The sequence below is a fragment of the Triturus cristatus genome, chromosome 5_1 (genome assembly GCF_964204655.1).
Source record: "Triturus cristatus chromosome 5_1, aTriCri1.1, whole genome shotgun sequence".
Lineage (NCBI taxonomy): Eukaryota > Metazoa > Chordata > Amphibia > Caudata > Salamandridae > Triturus > Triturus cristatus.
Genome location: NC_140587.1, coordinates 58,535,620 through 58,555,901, shown reverse-complemented (window position 1 = coordinate 58,555,901; position 20,282 = coordinate 58,535,620). Strand labels below are relative to the sequence as shown.

Here is a 20,282-nt window from a genome sequence, read left to right as displayed (position 1 = left end):
TCTGGTGGTGGAATCTCTGCACTCGAGGCGGAATCTCCGTACAGCGCACTCTCTGCAGTGCGCCTGGTGGCGATTCCGCCACAAGTGTGTAGATTCTGCCATGAATGCGGAGTCCTTTTTAGGTCTCGCCTGACCCAGCGCATGCGCTGGTCTGGCGAGACTTTTTGAGAGGGCTCCAAAAAGTGCTACCAGGCCAGCCTAGAGCTACAGTGCATGTGCACAGGCATGCGCGCCGTGCTTTTCCGCGATTCCGCTTGTTTTCTTTTGAATTACTGATCACAGTTCTAACCAAAATGAAACCAAAATGCAAAAAAAAGTGTTATTGCAGAAAGCTGCTGTGTAAAGCACCCACGCTTTTCATTAACATGTTTAAAGATAAAGCAGTTCAGCAGTTTCCATTTTCCCTTACGTTTGGATTAATTTGTTCCCAGCTTTCATTACGCTATTGTCTCTTACAAGTAAAAATGTTGGCCGACCTGAAACGTGAGCCCTATTAAGATCCGGCACTGAAGGCGGCTTTCAGGAGAGCGGCTTTCATGTATCATCTGTTTATTCTGAAAGCAAACTCCACAGGGATTTCATTTACATGTGTCTGCCAATGAATGACACTTTTTTAGGATGGGGAAGTGCGCGTTCAGGCTTTGTTTCCGACTTGGCTTGTTTACCAACTGTTTACCATGTGTTGAGCAGCTACCTTTTTTCTTTAAGAGCACGTTTAATACTATACGGTTTCTTCCGGCCACATTTGGAAACTCTTTTTGACAGCCATCTTTTAGGCAAAAGTAATAATCAGTGAAATAAAGTGCGCCTTTGCTATGCTTCTCATCAAATTGTGGGAGCAGCCACATGAACCGTAGTAGTCACTAAAACAGCTCCAAGATTTTCTACAGTGCATTTATATGTTTATATATCCAGAAATGGCTAATAAATAGCAGAATGGCAGGGGCAGAAGTGAGAAGAGGACTGGTCCTTTTACTTCGGTTGTTCAACGGTACGTCTTATTTTGTCTGTAAGCCCTACTTTCTTTAATGCGTTTCACCTACTGCAGGCACACATGTTTTCGCTCCACATTAGCACGCCATACGCGCTTTGACTTTGCAAGCATGTGTATCAAAAATAGGGGTTTGCCCAAAACATCCCAATAAGACCCGGGCACAAAATACGTGAAGCAACAAAAGTTGGTCTTCTTATGGCAACAAATGGATATGTCTTCAGCCAGTCAACTTCTTAATTGGTCACTGGTGTGGTCTTTACTTCCCAATTATAATTCAAAACTTATTCCATCTAGCTCGTTCCCAAACCAATGGGCCAAACCATAACAAAAAAAACATCTTTTCACAATATATATTCACAATACTTATTAGAATATATATATAGGAAATCCGCAACATTCTATTGGGAATAACTTTGGCGCCGGTTGACGAATCTTCGCGAAATTTTCCAAACTTTTGGCCAGCTCCGCTCCGCTCCTACCCTGAAAGTTTCGTGGTGATTCGTCAAGCAGGGGCCGAGAAAAAAGGGGGTCCCAAAACGCGTTTTCCCCATGCAATTTCCCATAGGATCTGTTGTCGCAGCTACAGCCTGAACCGCTGAACGGAATGACACCAAATTTGGCAAAGAGGTAGTCCTCAGTTCAGACTCGTGCCTTTTGCATAAATGGTGTGAATTCAGTAGTTCCTGAGAAATTTAGGGTAGAAAAGCTAGTGATATCTATGGCTGGGGAGGATCCGCGCACCCTACCCGCACCGTAAGCGCACCCTCCCCGAACCGAGCGCGCACCCTCCCGATCGCGTGCTGAATGCTAATTGGCTGTCGAGTGTCTGTCTACATTCAAAACCAGGAACTGTTGGCGGCCATTTTCTGCCTCGGTAGACGCGAGGCTGAAGAAGCAAGGGGAATAAGTGTGTAAAACATATAAAGGGGGCAGAGTGGAAATACTCTGACCCTCTAGAGGTGCTTAGGGGATCCCAGAAGGACCCCCTGGGGCCCCCTTTTTAAAAAAAAAAAAAAAAAAAAGAAATGCGCGCAGGGTGTGCGCATCCGAATGCGTTAGGTGCACGGATTCTCTCGGGTTGGGTGCGCGGATCCAAGGAAAAAAAATTGACATTTTTGGGAGATAAAGATCAAGCTGAAGTCTTTTAAGACTAGTTTAGAGTTTGTCTTCAATTAATATTCACATGAAATAAATATATATGTTTTTTTAAATGTTAAATATTTCGCGGGATCCGCGCACCTACCGCGTCATAGACGCAGATGACGCATCGCGGAAGCGCGTAAACGTCGCATTACGTACATCGAACGTGTCGCGTATAGGCTGGGAGTCGCGTACCGGTCGCATTGTGATCACGCACTAAACACGTACCCAACGCATACCATGCATGGATGCTAATGCGTAGGGATCGAGAATGGTGCGCATAGGGTGCGCGGATCCAAAAACATGGAAAAAAATAAAGTTTTGAACATATAGTTAAAAAAATATTTTGAAAAATATAAAAAAATATTTTGAAAAACCCATTAAATTCAAATAATATTTTTAATTTTTAAAAGAATTAATTGAAAAAATAAGTTTAAAAAATGGTGATAAAAAAAGTATTTAAAAAAAAACAACATAATTAATGAAATTGACACACTGAATTTGAAAAATATAGAAATCCAATCAAAATCATTAAACATGATATCTTTAGAGATAAGTTATAGATAAGAATTAGCATTTAAAAAACCTTTGAAATTCACTGAAAAAACCATAGGTTTCATGCACGTTATAGTTAGGAATTGGCATTTAAAAAACCTTTGAAATTCACTGAAAACACCAAAGGTTTCAGGGGCGTTATAGTTAGGAATTGGCATTTAAAAAACCTTAGAAATTCACTGAAAAAAACACAGGTTTCAGGGGCGTTATAGTTAGCTGGACATTTCCCTCATACAAAACCCTAGAAATTCCCCTGTTATAGTTAGTTCAGCTATCTAAAACTCACGCCCCCGCAATGCACTGCTGATGACGTCACATATTACATCACTCATGACATGGTCAGTGACATCACTGATGACATCACTGATGACATCTCAAATGACATCAATGATGACGTCATCCATGTGATAAATTAGTGCATCTTCTCACACCCTAATATAACCTTTGATACACCGACTCAAAATTTCAGACGGCCATTTTGAAAACCATAGATACTCCAATACCAATAACTACATACCCACTCATTGACTCTTAGGTCTACATACACCTCCACTCACTCACCTGTACAGTCACTCATACTTACAGTCACTCCGTACAAGACTATCATATGCATTTATACACCTATATAGACACTCACACACCGCCAATCATCCATTGAGGTACTGACACACCTAGTCCATCATGCAAATAATTAAACACAGTCCAATTTACTCACCTATACAGTTAAACACACTCAAGTTCATTTACTCATAAAAATACTAACAAATTCTGACGCTCTTATACAATTACTAATACAAGCACACACTCATCCATACAGCCACTCCCGCAATCACACACTCTCACATATAGATAGTTATATACTCTTACACACATATACACTGCGTTTCACATATGTAGTTACTGACACATGTACAACTGAGATATACATTAAATCACTAACACACCCATACATACACTCACCCAACCATACAGTCCATCACAGTTGCACTCTTAAAAAGATGCACCCATAGAATCACCCACTCACACATCTATGCACAGAGTCACACACACCCTACCCACACAAACACTCAGGCACCCATACAGATACTCAGACAACCAATCAATAACCCATATAGACACTCATATATCTATTCACAAAACCATGCAGCCACTTATACACCAACATACAGACACATACAGACATTCCCACAGTTTAGTCACTAGTCTGCAGTAAGATACATTTAATGACTCACTTACAGAGTCAGTTACGCACCTAGAAAATCATCCATTCACACACTTGTACACCCACTCATTCTTCAACAGGCCTTTCCCTATATATATTAAACATATTAAAACTGTACGGAAACACATACTCACTGGATGATGTCATCAGTGATGTCATCAGTGATGTCATTTGAAATGTCATCAGTGATGTCATCAGTGATGTCACTGACCATGTCATGAGTGATGTAATATGTGACATCATCAGCAGTGCATTGTGGGGGCGTAAGTTATAGTTATCTGAACTAACTATAACAGGGGAATTTCTAGGGTTTTGTACGAGGGAAATGTCCAGCTAACTATAACGCCCCTGAAACCTATGGTTTTTTCAGTGAATTTCTAAGGTTTTTTAAATGCCAATTCCTAACTATAACGCCCCTGAAACCTTTGGTTTTTTCAGTGAATTTCAAAGGTTTTTTAAATGCCAATTCCTAACTATAACGTGCATGAAACCTATGGTTTTTTCAGTGAATATATATATATATATATATATATATACACACACACATAACTTCAACATGAACGTAGACATGTACAGTGTACCAACACATATATTAGATATCCTATACCAATAGGGACCCTCTTTACAAGCAAGCCGGTACAATGGTGGCCGAGGTCTTGCATTCATAAGAGTTTGAGCTATTGGCATTGTAAATGACAATGCCTTTTATGTGTCAATTATCAAAACACATAAATAAAAGGCATTGTCATTTACAATGTCAATAGCTCAAACTCGCGTAAAAGCAAGACCTATTGCATTGCAAATGCTTGTTTGAGTTGGGCCCGACGTGAATTGTAGTGGGTGAGGCAGTTATTTCAAATGTGAACTATTTATTCAGGCAGTTAGTTGTTCATTGGTGGAGATGGTGTACGGTAGGCCTCTGTAATAGAATATCTGTAGAATATCAAACATTTTTGTAGTTGGTTGTGGGACTCACCTACAGTTGTATTCAGTAAAATGAGTGAGGATAGTACATTATGGTATGTTTTTTTCCATTTACTAAAGAATTATTTCTTAAATGCTTAGTATGTACTTTTGTTTTGTTAAAGAAGGTTTCTTTGGTGAATTCTCTCACCAAGCCAATAGTTATATTGAGTAGCCTTTTTTAGGTAAATAATTTATTTGATAACAACTTAGTCATTGGTAAAACCTCCATGTAGTAGATGTTGGTATAAAACTTGTGTCCCTATGGACACTTATATGCAGAAATAAATGTACATGTTCTAATTTGTGTGGACGGACTTCTGTCTAAAATGGCGTATTGTTTATGCATTTTAATTTTGTTGTAGTGTGGCGGAGGATGTCATCAGTGATGTGATCAATGATGTCAATCCATCTTTAATGTTTATTCGATTTTCAGAGGAAAGCAGGCTAGAGTAGAATAAGAAGATATTCAAGCAAGCAAAACTGGATAAATAATAAACATCAGCAGTCCATAAAACATTAAAAATAGTCACATTTTTATAAACAATTCTTAAAAAATAGAGATTATCAAAGCATTCCTCAGACAAATAAATACATGACTATCGAGTTGAGCTGAAAACCCCAGATAAAAAAATGGGAGGCAAAAAAACAGTTTGGGAGTAGCCCAAAAAGTGTAAGTATAGGAAAGCTGGTCTGATCTGGTCAAAACCATATGCGAAGAATATAGCCCATAATAATTTGTGTTGAAGGGTGGAGAATTTTGGACGTAAAAGTACATGGAAGTATTGATGGAAATATTGTTGCAGGTACATGGAGGCAGGATAGATTGGGAAAACCAAACCCCCTTTGGGAATAACAGTGGATGGAATATATTCAGTCTCAGAAATGTTAGGAGACGCCAATGATAACTAGGCATTTCCAAAAGGAGGTACGTTCCATGCTGGGGACAGATTTAACCATGACATAACAACAAAACAACTGTTTTGTTAAAGCGGAATTCTCCCTTTCTGTGATCACCATCTGGACAAAGGAATGTTTAACCCCGAGTAGGTCCTTAGTTGTGATACCCACAGGATCATAAAAGAGGTCTGGGCAGCCCAATCCCATGAAAGATTTCCTTATGTACGAGACCCATGGGATATAATCCGCTTTGGCTAGTGACAGACAGTCCTGTAGTATTTGTCTATTTAAGTGCAATACTTCTTTTGACCAGACAGAACACCACAAAAGAAGTGTTCAAATACGAATGAGATCGGAAATGAAGGCCATCCCCAGTTCCTCATAGATGATCTCAGCAGGGGTATTCTCAACCACTTGAATTTGGTCAATTTTGGCATACCCTCATATTTTACAGCCAAAGGTTGACTTCGGAATACACTTGGCCTTATATATTTTTAACATAAGATCAGGTGGTTTGTGACCAATACGTCCAGCAAAGTCATGCACTCCTGAAATGGCTCTTTGCAAAATTCTCCCATTTTTCTTAACTAAAGGTGTCCAGCTAAACAGGAATTCAGGAGAAGCCCCAAGTAGGAGAACTCTTCAACCCTAGATAAGATCTGGCCCTGTGCAAAAAGACTGCACGTTTTCGTATTTTTTGACCTAGTACTATAAAGACAGACTTTTTGAAGTCCGTAGAAAGGTCTAAACGATTCATGAAAGTAAAAAAAAGTATAAAAGCTGTTAAACTCCTGGCAGTCCTGGTAAATAATATAGCATCTGTCCCTCTGTTGGTTACAACACCCTCCAGTCGATTGATATACATGACAAATAAGAATGATGCAAGGATGCAGCCCTGCTGGACAACCCTTTTTAAAGCAAACGGTCTGCTACATTCACCATTTAGAACCATATAAAACGACTCCTGTGAGGTCGGTATGGAGGGCTCTTATAAATCCTACTACAGCATCATCCACCCGCATGGACCTGAACCCCTCCCAAAGCTTTTCCCTGTTGACTTTATCAAATGCCGAGCTGTGGTCCATGAAGGCCATATGAATGGCTCCCCCCTTCACCCAGGAGTATTTTGAAATCAAAAGATGTAAGTTGAGATTCTGTTTTATTAAACCACTGTCGGATCGGAACCCATACTGTATATCAGAAAGAGTCTCTCTCTCATTTTCCCATGTGGTGAGTCTCTCCAAAATAACCCTCCCAACAATCTTGACTTCCACATCAATCAGTGAGATAGGCCTGTAACTGTCCAGATCTGCTCTGTTGCCTTTCTTGAATACAGGGATAATAACAGATTGCTCCCAAGCATCAGGCAGGGGACCTCTGATGGCTGAATTGATATGACGGGTGATAACCGGGGCCCACACTTCCGACACAGATTTCAAAAGGTCTCACGGGACCCCATTGGCACCCGGAGCCTCACCCAGAGGGAGGGTGATAATGGGATTTCTCACTTCCTTTCACTCAACCATAAACCCATCAATAGGGGTGATGAGGGCACAACTTCCACCAAGTCATAAAGAAGAGTAAAATGAATATCGCAGGCCTGGGAAGGAAACGGTGGCCTCCTGTTCTGACAACAAATCATTCTTAAAGAAGGAGTGATTCAGAACGCCCCAGAATTTAGTACCGTTGTTCAGTTGCCTCGTTATCACCAAGTGACCCCACAGCTCTATCTTTAGTTGCAACTTCCGGTTACCAAGGGAGGCTTTGTAAGCTGCTCTAAAGATTCAATGGTGGCCCTGTCCTGCGGAATACTTTTGAGAGTTGCTGTAAGCGCTCTTTTAGCCCTCGACCAATGCTTATCAAACCAACTGCACTGTGCTTGGCCAGAGCATAATTAATGTGTGCATGTATGCGCTCTAAGACCATAAAGATCTGGACGTCAGTAGTATCACCCTCAAAACAAGTGTTGAAGTCATCCCAACATATTAGAAACCTGCAAGCATTACATTCCTCTGAGTTAACATTCCCCCATTTTATCATACACCCCTGATCCTTCGTCTCAATAAGGGTTTTATAGAGATGAGAGAAGGCGAGCTTGCTTTTTGCAAGGTAAAAGTTGCTGTCAGGAGATTGTCCAAGTGGATTGTGGGAACTGAAGTCCCAAACTTTCAAGGACCATCTTGGAGCTTCCAGCCCCTTGGTTTAAGTTTTGGAATCCTTGGGACCCTCTGAGGAACCTCAGGAAGAAGTTACAGAAGTTTAGAGAACTTTAGAGCAACTCTGGAAAAAAAAGGTTCATAGGTAGGTTCCAGGTTCGTCCCACTCAAAAGCCTCGGAGTACCGAATGCCAGAGTTTGACCGGGAGCTGGTCGAAACCCAAGCTGGCGAACCTTCACTGAATCCGGGCTGGTGAAGAGCATCGAGGGACCCTACGAGAAAAAGCTCTGTAGTTTCTAAGTCCAAATGTAGAAGAGGTGACCGGGACCAATCGCGAGAGTCAAGCCACCCACCTTCAACTTCAAGCCATCTTGGATATCTGGTTTATCCTGCTGGAAAGCTCCGGAGGGAGGACATCCATAAGTTTGACAAGGAGCTCGTCGCAAGGCAAGCCAGTGAACCCTCACTGAATCAGGACTGGCTGAGAGCTTTGAGGGACCCTGGGAATAAAAGCTCAAGAAAGGTTTCTAAGTCAGAAGGTAAAAACTTTAACCAAGACCTATTGCAAGGGGGAGCCGCGCAAGGCTTCATCGCCGTCAGCCTGAAACTTTGACTTTGTCCCAATCTAGCTCGACCAGATGTGCCAATAAGTGCTATAGGTTTCTATGTGCTATATTGTGCTACATCTTTAAAAAATCATTTCTTTAGTTCCTTAAATTGGATTGTTTTGCATTTTAGTGTCATTGTAAAGATAAAAATATTTCCTAATTTTGTAAATTGGTGTTGGATCTTTCAGCCAAGCTACCAAGGGTTGAGCATTGGAATACATTTCTGAGACCTATTCTGAGCCCTACACTGTGTTAGTGGCCTTATTGCCAGTGGTAGATGCAAATTTACCACTAATAATAATCCACTTTCCAGCATTGTCTTTCGGCAGATCCATTTTTAGCGCCACTAGGTTGATTAATTTCAACACCTTATAAGGACCCATATATGATGGCTGTAACATGTAAAGGCCTTCAAAGGCATAGAGGCCTAATGGCCAATCAGACTTGGGGGCACATGTATGAAACCAAATTTTAGTCGCAAACGCTGCGAATTGCAAAAAACAGCGTTTGCGACTAAATATTCGCAATTTCACATGTATGACACACATTCCTAGTGCAAATTAAGAAATCGCTAAATAGCGATTTCTTAGGCTGCAAAACTCCAAAATTGCGATTATGCTTGCGATTTCTTAAATTGCGATATTCTCAATTTGTGAAATTCGCAAAAAGGATATTGCAAATTAAGAAATCGCAAGCAACTGTATGAAAAACTCGCTAATTGCGAAATAACGAAATTCGCAAATTAAGAAATCGCAATTAACACCAAGTGCATGCAGGTGGTAAACAGGTGCAAGGTACTTAAACCACCCCACAATGCAACAGAACCTACCACAATGGCAGCACTGTTTGTGATAGCCAGGAGGCTGCGTATTCGGGCTCTTGCACAGAGGAGAATGAGACAGGAACGTATATTCAGGCTGCGCATCACTCTGTTCCAGCACACTGAATAGGACATCCATGACAAGTACAGGCTGCACCCACATACCATATTGGACCTGATTGAGGAGCTGAAACCCTACTTGGAACACCCTACACGCAGGACACAAACAATTCCCACACATGTGCAGGTCCTGTGCTCCCTGCACCTCCTGGCGTCAGGGAGTTTTCAACGGGTCATAGCGGAGGTTGGTGGGGTGTCACAGAGTGCACTTTTGCGCTTCTTACATGCCTTTCTAGATGCAATGCTACAGAGGCTCTCACATCACATATACTTCCCCACCACCCAACAGGCATTACAGCAAACAAAACTTGACTTCTACCAGATTGCACGTTTCCCCCACGTCATTGGCTGCATCGATGGGACCCATGTGGCCATCACACCCCCATCAGCAACTGAATATGTCTACAGAAACCGTAAATGCTACCATTCCCTCAATATACAGATTGTGTGCAACGCAAAGTATATCATCAATGACATCGTACCCAAATACCCTGGCAGTACACATGACTCTTTCATCTTTAGACACAGTAGAATACACAGATGTCTGAGTGCTGGAGAGTTTGGGGAGGGATACCTGCTAGGTAAATACATGGCACACATCCATACATCCACTACATCACTGGAGGGTGGGGACATTGACTTACATATTGTGTCTATCCCTGCAGGTGACAGTGCCTATGCAGTGCGGGACTTCATCCTGACCCCGTATCTGGATCCAGCCAATGCAAGTGAGAGGAGATACAACAGGGCACACAGATCTACACGCTGCATCATTGAGCGTACGTTTGGAATCCTTAAGAGCCGGTTCCGGTGCCTGCATAAAAGTGGAGGCGCACTGCAATACAGCCCTGAGACCTGCTGTAAAATCGTGGCAAGCTGTGCAATGCTCCATAACATGGCTATGAGGAAAGGCACCACAATTGATGTGACCGATACAGACACATCGGATGACGTTTGCCCTGCTCCCCCTGGCAGACCAGCGTCAGGAGTCGGGGCAGCTGCTGGACGCTAGAGACGGACTGAGATCACACAAAACTACTTCTAGGTGAGCAATGATGACATGAGACAAAAAATCTTTCTAATGTGTGTTGTGTTTATTCACACTTCACAATCATTAAAAGTGTTGCTGTACCCAGCACATGTTATGCACACAGTGCAGGTACGGCACAAGTAACTGTGCAATCTGCATAGTTAGGTTACTTCACCCTTTTTTGATTCATTGTCACTGGACAGTTCACCTCCTTCGGTGACGTATTGGTGGTGTTTGGCGTCCAGGCTGAGTGCCCTCCATGGTGTTCCTGGGTCCTGCACCCTGTCTCGAACTGCGCCGTCTTTCTCCAGGCAATGTAGGAGTGAAGCTGCTCCTACTGGAGGTTTCTTCACTCTCGCCAGAGGCCATGAGAGGGCTGCCACCTGAGTTGGCCGTCTGCAGCTGCTCCACTGCACTGGTGACCTGTGCTAGCCCTCTGGCTATGTCCTGACAGCAGTGCGCCATTTCCACCTGCATTGTGACGCTTCTGCGTGTCAGAGTGCTGGTGCAGAGGCGGTTCACGGCCTTGGTATATGTGTGCAGGCGTGCATTGGCACGTCGGGCAGCCCTCTCACTGGCGGCTTGGTTGTGCCTCAGAGTGTCACACAGGTCACGGATGGCACCTGCCATGGCCATGATGCCCTCCCCCATGTTTTGATGATCTTTGTGAATACGGCATAGCTGCCTATTTATTGACCTCAAAGATTTACATTGCAGGCGCTGTACCTGCAGCATGCTGTGTTCCAGCCCAGAAAATACGGTGTCCTCCGCTTCAGTGGCAGTGCTGCTCCTGGGCCTTGACCTGCGTCTATCCTGTGGTGGAATGCTTGACCTTCGTGTGTCCTGACTGGGCATGTGTGACACACCCTGACTCCCCTCTCTTCTGTCACTGTCCTCCCCTGTGGCCAGTATGTCATCCTCAAATGGAGGCATTGGGGGCACATGTGTGCGCTTCCTGCGCAGGATTGGTGTGTGCTCCGTATCATCACTGGAGTCCTCAGGATGTGCAGGCTCCTCTCCCTCTGCACTGTCATCACGTGCCCTGGATTGTGCTGTGGATGTAAAGGGGACTACATGAGTTTGTGTCTTTGTCTGCAATTTGCACTCAATAAAGTTTCTACAGTTTGTATCGGCTAACGTCTGACACTGTATCATTCACTTCTCGCCAACCCACATGTTGCATTGGATTTCCTATGTCTCATGGACACACTGTCAGACATATTACTACAAGTTCCATGATGCATCGCTGGGCGTGCTGTAAGACTTGGGACGGGAATGACATTTTGTGAGGATATTTAGCGCATTTGGGGAAGTGTGCATGGGATGGGGATCAGTGCAGCTTGATTTTGCATGCATCTTACCTTGGCTGCTGGATGCAGGGTCGGAGCTGTCAATGTCAGCCACACCACCGACGCTCTCAGGCAGGAGAGTGGACTCCACAAGCTCCTCGTGGGGTGTTGGCTGTGCTGTTGTGGATGGTCCTCCCCCGGTCTGGTTTGCATCCTTTAGTCTGGCTGCCACCCTCTCCTTCGACCTCTGGCGCATATCATACCATCGCTTGCGCAATTCCTCGATGGTGCGATTGGTCACACCCACAGCATTCACCTTCTGTTGAATGTCCAGCCAGATTTTGCGTTTCCTTGCCTCTGGGACTCGCAGTGCCTTTTTCCCAAAAAGGAGCTCATGGCTGCATACCATTTCCTCTATGAGGACCTCCTGCTCCTTGTCAGAAAACTTGTGTTTTCTCTTCCTCCTCTCTGCATCCTTGCCCTCATTTTGCTTGTTGGACTCCATTGGTGTTTGTTCTCTCCTGGGATGCCTCCTCACACTCTCCAAACAGCCTCTAGGTGTGGCTCAGGTAAGCAGGTGCAGGAAATCACTCCCACTTCCTGTTTGTGATGTCATCAGGCTGCACCTGTATTGCAGATTCCCGTTTTTGCGATTTCTTAATTTGCGAATTTCGCAATTAAGGAATCGCAAATGATGTTTCTGAGACTTTTTTGCGATTATTAAGAAATCGCTAAACATTTGCGTTTTTTTTTACATACCGATTTGCGAATCTCAAACAGCAAATCGCAAAATATCGCAATTTGAGATTCGCGAAACGGGAGTTTCATACATATGCCCCTTGGTCCCCAACTGAATATTGAGATGCTGTGCTTCTCTGGCAGTCAGATTGTGCTTTCATTAGTTGCTTGGACAGACGCAACTCCGCTTTAACATTATTCCATATTTTCTTCGGGTTTTCTTGGTGAATCTTGACTGCAGGTTTTTCTTTGGGATGATAACCCAATGAACAATAAAAGAGTGCCATTCTAATTGCTCGGTGAGTGTTTTATCTTAAGCAAACTCAGCCAAAGGCAGTGCCTAAACCCAGTTACTGGTGAGAGTTGTCAAAAAACATTGCAAATATTGTTGGATAGACGTTTGTCCATTAGTCTGTGGATGGTAGGTCGAGAGCCTAGTAGACTGAGAGCAGACGGTGGTCTATTTACAAAAATATGCAGACCCCTTTCAGAATTTAGACAAAAATTGGGCCCCACGGTTGGAGATTATAACAGATGTAAACTGTGTGGTTGGATTATCTATTGGGTGGGTATTTATTCTTTAGAGGAAGGAAGTTTCTTTAGGGGATTGAATTATGCCACTTTGGATAGTAAATCCACTGCCACGCAAAATGGTAGTGTGACCATTAGCTGGAGGTAAATCGGAAACACATTCCTTCATAATGGAATGCCACAGAGCTGAAAGTAAAGAACTAGACTGTAGAACACCTGGGGGGGAGGTATAGATTTTGACGAACACAAGTTTGCAGGAAGGTATGGATTCTAATGAGCACAAGTGGGACAAGTTTGCATAAAGGTCTGCACGTCTTAAATAAACATTTCTAATACAGTGAGTAGGATCCTTCAACCAGACCTACGTATCTAAATCCCTGAGATGGTTTAGAAAATAATCAGATTAACATCCTCCAATTAATTTGGGAGGTACAGATTTTGACAAACACAAGTTTGCAGGAAGGTATGGATTCTAATGAGCACAAGTGGGACAAGTTTGCATAAAGTTCTGCACGTCTTAAATAAACATTTCTAATACAGTGAGTAGGATCCTTCAACCAGACCTGCGTATCTAAATCCCTGAGATGGTTTAGAAGATAATCAGATTGACATCCTCCAATTATTTTGTCTTATAAAAGTATTCTCAGTTCTTCTTTGGGGGTTTGATTAACACTTGAGGGGTTTACTCATTGGGAAAGGGCATCATCTATGGCTTGTTTTGTCCTCGGCTGATTGGCAATGATAAGGTCAGATTCACTAAAAAGAGGACCCATCACACCTGGCATTCTGTTAATGCCTTGGCTGATCTAAAGAATTGGAGATTGTTATGTTCAGAGTATATAGGATGGTATGATGGGCCCGAGCAAATTATACCTCCACTCCTGGAAAGCTAGTTTTCTAGCTAGCAATTCTCGCTCGGCGATGGCTCCAAGGGCAACAATTGTTTGGAGAAAAAGGCAATTGGGTGCATGTGACCTGAACTTTAATCTCTTCGGGAAAGTACCCTGCCTACTGCGAATTGGAAGGCATAAGCATCAACAAACTATGGTTGATTAGGATCATCACAGAACCGGTGCTGTCAGTTTTCTTAAAGCATATTGAATTCTTGATCTGCTTCTTTAGGCCAAATAAAGGAAGATCCCTTCCTAAGTAACCTAGCCATTGTACTTTCTATGTCAGAAAAGTGGTTGATAAACTGCCGGTAAAACCTGGCTAACCCAAGCAACAACTGTAGGTCTTTCACATTAGTGGGTTTAGGCCAGCTCAGGATTGCTTCTACTATCTTTTGGTCCGTCTGGATCCCTGTTTGGGTTGCTATGAATCCTGAGAGTCTATTTGAGTAGCGTGAAAGACGCGTTTGTCTAATGTGGCAAATAGGTAGCTTTTTTAACACTCCCTTAACATGTTATGCACTCAAATAGGCTATGTTGAGCCCTAAACGCAATCTTCCACTCATCCCCTTTGAGGACACAAATGAATTGATAGGTCCCCATTTATCTAATTTTGTTTTATGTTATGTTGATTTGTATAGTGCACTAAACACCCAAGAGGGTATCCGGGTGCTTATGCAAGGTGTTTATATGAAGAGTCAGGGCTTCAGCTTCTTGCGGAGCCTAAGAAGTGAGTAGGAGGCTCTGATGTGTTGAGGTAGGACAGTCCATGCCTTGCGTGTGATGTTGAAGAATGAGACCTCCAGTTTTGCTTTTGTGGATGCAGGGATGGTGTGCGAGTGAGAGTGAGGCAGAGCTTAGGTGTCTGGTGGGTTGATGAAAGTGTATGTGGTTGTTCAGGTATTCTGCTCCTGCGTTGTGTAGAGCTTTGTATCTGTGAAGTGCTGTAGGAAGCTGGCTCTTTATATAGTGGTCCAAAAAAGGTACACTGTGTAAAGAATCCAGCAAATCCCCAAAGGAATTACAGAGGAACAAACGACACCCCAAATGCTCTCTTTTGTGGTAGTGTGGGCCAGTAGTTAGGCATATCAGAGGTTCATGCTAAGCATTTATTGTACACACAAAGGCAGTAAGTGAGACACACACTCAATGAAAAAATTAAACACCAATTTATAAAAATAACACATCTTGTTATATAAATTTAGATACCAGGATCATCAGAATCAGGTAAGTACTTTTCGAGGTAAGGATTTTTATACGTTTCAAAAGTTGACAGTGCAATTTCCAGAGCTGTAATGTTATCCTATGGGGGAAAACATATTGCACTCGGGCACTTGTCAGCAACTTCTGGGACCCTTCTCTTGGACTTGAAGGGCAAGGTCCAAGGCCACACCAACAGGTCACCTCAGGATGATCTGGAGTGTCCAGGTGCAGAAGTGTGTAATGGCGTCAGGTGGCCCATTTATTTCAAAGGGGATCGGTCTGGTCGAAAAGAGGCTGCACGATGGGTTGGGGGGCGATCTGTGGATATATCCTGTGGCTTTAACTGGGCTCCCTTGTCCATCTTTGCTCGGGCTGATAATATTTTGTTAGCATGGCTTTTTGACAAGTCTCCACTCATCTAAAGATCCAGGAGTCTGTGGGAGTGAAGAGAGTCTGCCCAAACCCTCCAAGACTGACCGTCAACACACGGATAGCTACGGGTGTTGAGCATTAGTTCCAGAGGGGGCAGAAGTTGGGGTTTAGTAAAGGGACAATATAAGCAATCCCCTGCCTACTGTTTTGTATCTGTAATGATCAGCTCCCTCAAGGTTTTCTGTGGATTTCACTGCATTGAATTTTCCTTTTCTGCTTTTTCTATTTCAAACACAACATAAGCCTGGTTTACATTCACCAATTAAATCCTTTAATTACATGCGTGCATTTCATGTGCCTTTCTATCTATGAGCACTCCCTTTGTGCAGCCAACTTTCTCTATCAAATCATAGGGCAAAGGTTCAAATACTGTTTTTGAGGTCCAGGCTTGGACAACCCTGGTTGTCCATTTTAAGTAAAAGTGACGTCTCTGGACCAAAGAATAATACTTCTTATTCAAGGGTTGAGGTTTATAAAGTTGTATAAGTTCTTTTTGTCCCGAGCCTTTATTCCAAGTTTGAATTTTTAAGTGACCAAAAATCGTTAAGAAATGATGCCAAGTACAGTCAATTCTAGGTTCACCGCACTGACCTAGAGCAAGTAGTCTTTCTCGTTGAAATGGCACTTGACTTACAGATCTTTCTTTGACTTGCAGATGGCTTTGGATACGAGGATGACAAAGAAACCAGATGTTCCAGCAGCAGGGTGAGGGATGGGGAGCCCAGAGAAGGTAAGTGGGAGCTCGGGAACTGGAGGTCTATCTGGGCTGGAGTCTCGAACCCAAGCAAGGCTCTGAGCAGTGGGCACAGAATTTATCTTACGCCGGCCTTGTTGGCAGCCAAGTCTTGCAGGAACTCCTAATCTCATGAGATTTTGGTTCCTGCTTTCTGAAGCAGATGCAGCCTTGGATGGCGAAAAAGAAGGATGCTTTTACAGTTGGGAGGATGAAAGGCCAAGAGGGGCAAATTAGGAGTCTTTTTTTGGCATCCTATAGAATGGGGCAGTCAAATAAATTGTCAATGATATTGATGTCAGCATGCCACAGGGTAGTGGAGGGAAGGGTCAGGGTGTCAAAATGTTATGTCATTGCAGGGAGGGGAGAGAAGGGCAGAGCAGGGGGTCGCCATCGCCTGTCTACTGTCCTGCTGCCGATGGCCCATAAATGGCACAGAGAGAACGTGAGGTAAAGCAGGAAATAACAGCTCTACCCCCCAAAGATCGACTGACAAGCTGAGCTTGATGGGGTGCTGAGGATGGAAGTGTTAAATGAGGTGGGGAGCAAGAATGTGCTCGGCAGGCACCCAGGAGCTGTCATCAGGCGACTATCCAGTCCAGTCAATTAGGGAAAGGAGATTATCGTGGTGTCTTTTGGAGTCCAAGATGAAATGCACCACAAATTCCACATGCGCTCCTATGATGACAGGGGAGGAGGAATTTCAAGATGAGAAGAGGGACTGTAGGGCTTCAGCAGAGATGTGTGAAATACTGAATGTATACATCACATGTTTTCGGACTGGTACTGGTGGTAACTGACTCTGACTGTCCCTGGGATCTGCCTAACCTGGGCCAGGGCCAGTGCTATGCTGAAAAGACACTTAGAATACAGTGAAAACATCTACATACACCAGGGTACCTTGTGGGTTAGGGTACCCCTTTGATTGGCAGGACCTCCCCTGTAAGGACCTAGTACATAATAGGGCAAGGGGATCAAAACTACCTTTAAGTCCCTAATATATAACAGGGCATGGCAATTTAGCAGCCAGCAGTCCTTCCTACACTTGCATGTGTGCACTGCTGAGGCCAGTTTAACAAGCATTTGCAATGCAATAGGTCTCGCATTAGGAAAGTTTGAGCTATTGGCATTGTAAATGCAAAATTTTGTATTTATGTGTTGGTTTTGAAAATAGCTAAATTAATAGCTTTGTCATTTACAATTCCAATAGTTTTAACTTTTGCACCAAATAGATAGCACCGACAAACATTGCCGGAAAAAAAAAATGCTTAAAATGCGTTTTCGAAACGTTTTGTTCCTGTAACGTTTGTGACTTTTTAAAAAAAGTGAAAATGCACCTACTGACATCGTACAAAATAGGGGTCAGTGTGTAAGAGGGCAGTGTGAGAGGGGGATTGTATGAAGGCAAAGTGTGAGTGTGTAAGGGTGCGGGCTGTGTGTGTGTTCGGGGTGTAAGGGTGCAGTGTGTGTGGCCTAAAGTAGTGTAAGTGGGTAATGTGTGAGGGTGCAGAGTGTATAGGGGCAGTGTGTCAGTGGGGCAGTGTGAGGGGGTGCAGATTGTGAGGGGGGGTGCAGAGTGTGAGGGGGGTGCAGAGTGTGAGGGGGGGTGCAGAGTGTGAGGGGGGTGCAGAGTGTGAGGGGGGTGCAGAGTGTGAGGGGGTGCAGAGTGTGCAGGGTGCAGAGTGTGTGGGGTGTGCATAGTGTGAGGGGGGTGCAGAGTGTGAGAGGGCAGTGTGTGTGGTCTGTGTGAGAGTGGGGCAGTGTGTGTGGTCTGTGTGAGGGGGGCAGTGTGTGTGGTCTGTGTGAGGGGGCAGTGTGTGTAGTCTGTGTGAGGGGGGCAGTGTGTGTGGTCTGTGTGGAGGGGTACGTGTGAGTGGTCTGTGTGGAGGGGTAAGTGTGAGTGGTATGTGTGAGGGGGGCAGTGTTTGTGGTCTGTGGGAGAGGGGGGCAGTTTGAACTTTGTTCATTTGTTAAATAAAGTTATACAATAATTCTAATTTAAGCACAAAACACCTAGCACCAATAAACATTAACCAACGGAAAAAAACCAAAATCCATTGATGCGTTTTAGAAACGCTTTGATCCTGTAATGTTTGTGTTTTTGTTAAAATTTAGAAAAGGCATCCACTGACATCGTACAAACTAGGGGGCAGTGTGTAAGAGGGCAGTGTGTGAGGGGGAATTGTACGAGGGCACAGTGTGAGTGTGTAAGGGTGCGGGCTGTGTGTGTGTGTGGGGTGTAAAGGTGCAGTGTGTGTGACCTAAAGTACTGTGAGTGGGTAATGTGTGAGAGCAGTGTATGTGGGGGCAGTGTGTCAAGGGGTCAGTGTGTGAGGACGGGTCAGTGTGTGTGGTTTGTGTGAGAGGGGACAGTGTGTGTAGTCTGTGTGAGAGGGGGGAGTGTGTGTAGTCTGTGTGAGGGGGCAGTGTGTGTGGTCTGTGTGAGGGGGCAGTGTGTGTAGTCTGTGTGAGGGGGCAGTGTGTGTGGTCTGTGTGGAGGGGTAAGTGTGAGTGGTCTGAGTGGAGGGGTAAGTGTGAGTGGTATGTGTGAGGGGGCAGTGTTTGTGGTGTGTGTGAGAGGGGGGCAGTGTGAACTTTGTTAATTTATTAAATAAAGTTAAACAATAATGCTAATTTAAGCACAAAACATCTAGCACCAATAGACATTAACCGACGAAAAAACCCAAAAATCTACTGATGCGTTTTAGAAACGCTTTGATCCTGTAACGTTTGTGTTTTTGTTAAAATTTAGAAAAGGCACCTACTGACATCGTACGAACTAGGGGGCAGTGTGTAAGAGGGCAGTGTGTGAGGGAATTGTATGAGGGCACAGTGTGAGTGTAAGGGTGTGGGCTATGTGTGTGTGTGGGGTGTAAGGGTGCAGTGTGTGTGACCTAAAGTACTGTGAGTGGGTAATGTGTGAGAGCAGTGTATGTGGGACAGTGTGTCAAGGGGTCAGTGTGTGAGGAGGGGTCAGTGTGTGTGGTTTGTGTGAGAGGGGGGCAATGTGTGTAGTCTGTGTGAGAGGGGGGCAGTGAGTGTAATCTGTGTGAGGGGGCAGTGTGTGTGGTCTGTGTGAGGGGGGCAGTGTGTGTGGTCTGTGTGAGGGGGCAGTGTGTGTGGTCTGTGTGAGGGGGGCAGTGTGTGTAGTCTGTGAGGGGGGGCAGTGTGTGTGGTCTGTGTGGAGGGGTAAGTGTGAGTGGTCTGTGTGGAGGGGTAAGTGTGAGTGGTATGTGTGAGGGGGGCAGTGTTTGTGGTGTGTGTGAGAGGGGGGCAGTGTGAACTTTGCTCATTTGTTAAATAAAGTTAAACAAACATTCTAATTTAAGCACAAAACACCTAGCACCAATAGACATTAACTGACGAAAAATCCCAAAAATCTACTGATGCGTTTTAGAAACGCTTTGATCCTGTAACGTTTGTGTTTTTGTTAAAATTTAGAAAAGGCACCTACTGACATCGTACAAACTAGGGGGCAGTGTGTAAGAGGGCAGTGTGTGAAGGAGAATTGTATGAGGGCACAGTGTGAGTGAGTAAGGGTGCGGGCTGTGTGTGTGTGCGGGGTGTAAGGGTGCAGTGTGTGTGACCTAAAGTACCGTGAGTGGGTATTGTGTGAGAGCAGTGTATGTGGGGCAGTGTGTCAAGGGGTCAGTGTGTGAGGAGGGGTCAGTGTGTGTGGTTTGTGTGATAGGGGGCAGTGTGTGTAGTCTGTGTGAGAGGGGGGGCAGTGTGTGTAGTCTGTGCGAGGGGGCAGTGTGTGTGGTCTGTGTGAGGGGGCAGTGTGTGTGGTCTGTGTGGAGGGGTAAGTGTGAGTGGTCTGTGTGGAGGGGTAAGTGTGAATGGTATGTGTGAGGGGGCAGTGTTTGTGGTCTGTGTGAGAGGGGGCAGTGTGTGTGGTCTGTGTGAGGGGGCATTGTGTGTGGTCTGTGTGAGAGGGGGGCAGTGTTGGTTAGTGAC

At 44.3% G+C, this 20,282-nt stretch overlaps 1 protein-coding gene across 2 annotated transcripts in view; it reads left to right on the top strand.

The window, feature by feature from the left end:
- The window catches only part of LOC146830170 (uncharacterized), a 356,937-nt gene that overhangs the window by 75,417 nt on the left and 261,238 nt on the right, over positions 1-20,282 (top strand). For both annotated transcript variants that reach the window (XM_085604414.1, XM_085604413.1), the window contains one exon: positions 16,248-16,322. In XM_085604414.1, the coding sequence (XP_085460540.1) occupies positions 16,248-16,322 (75 nt within the window). The remainder of the gene's footprint in view (positions 1-16,247; positions 16,323-20,282) is intronic.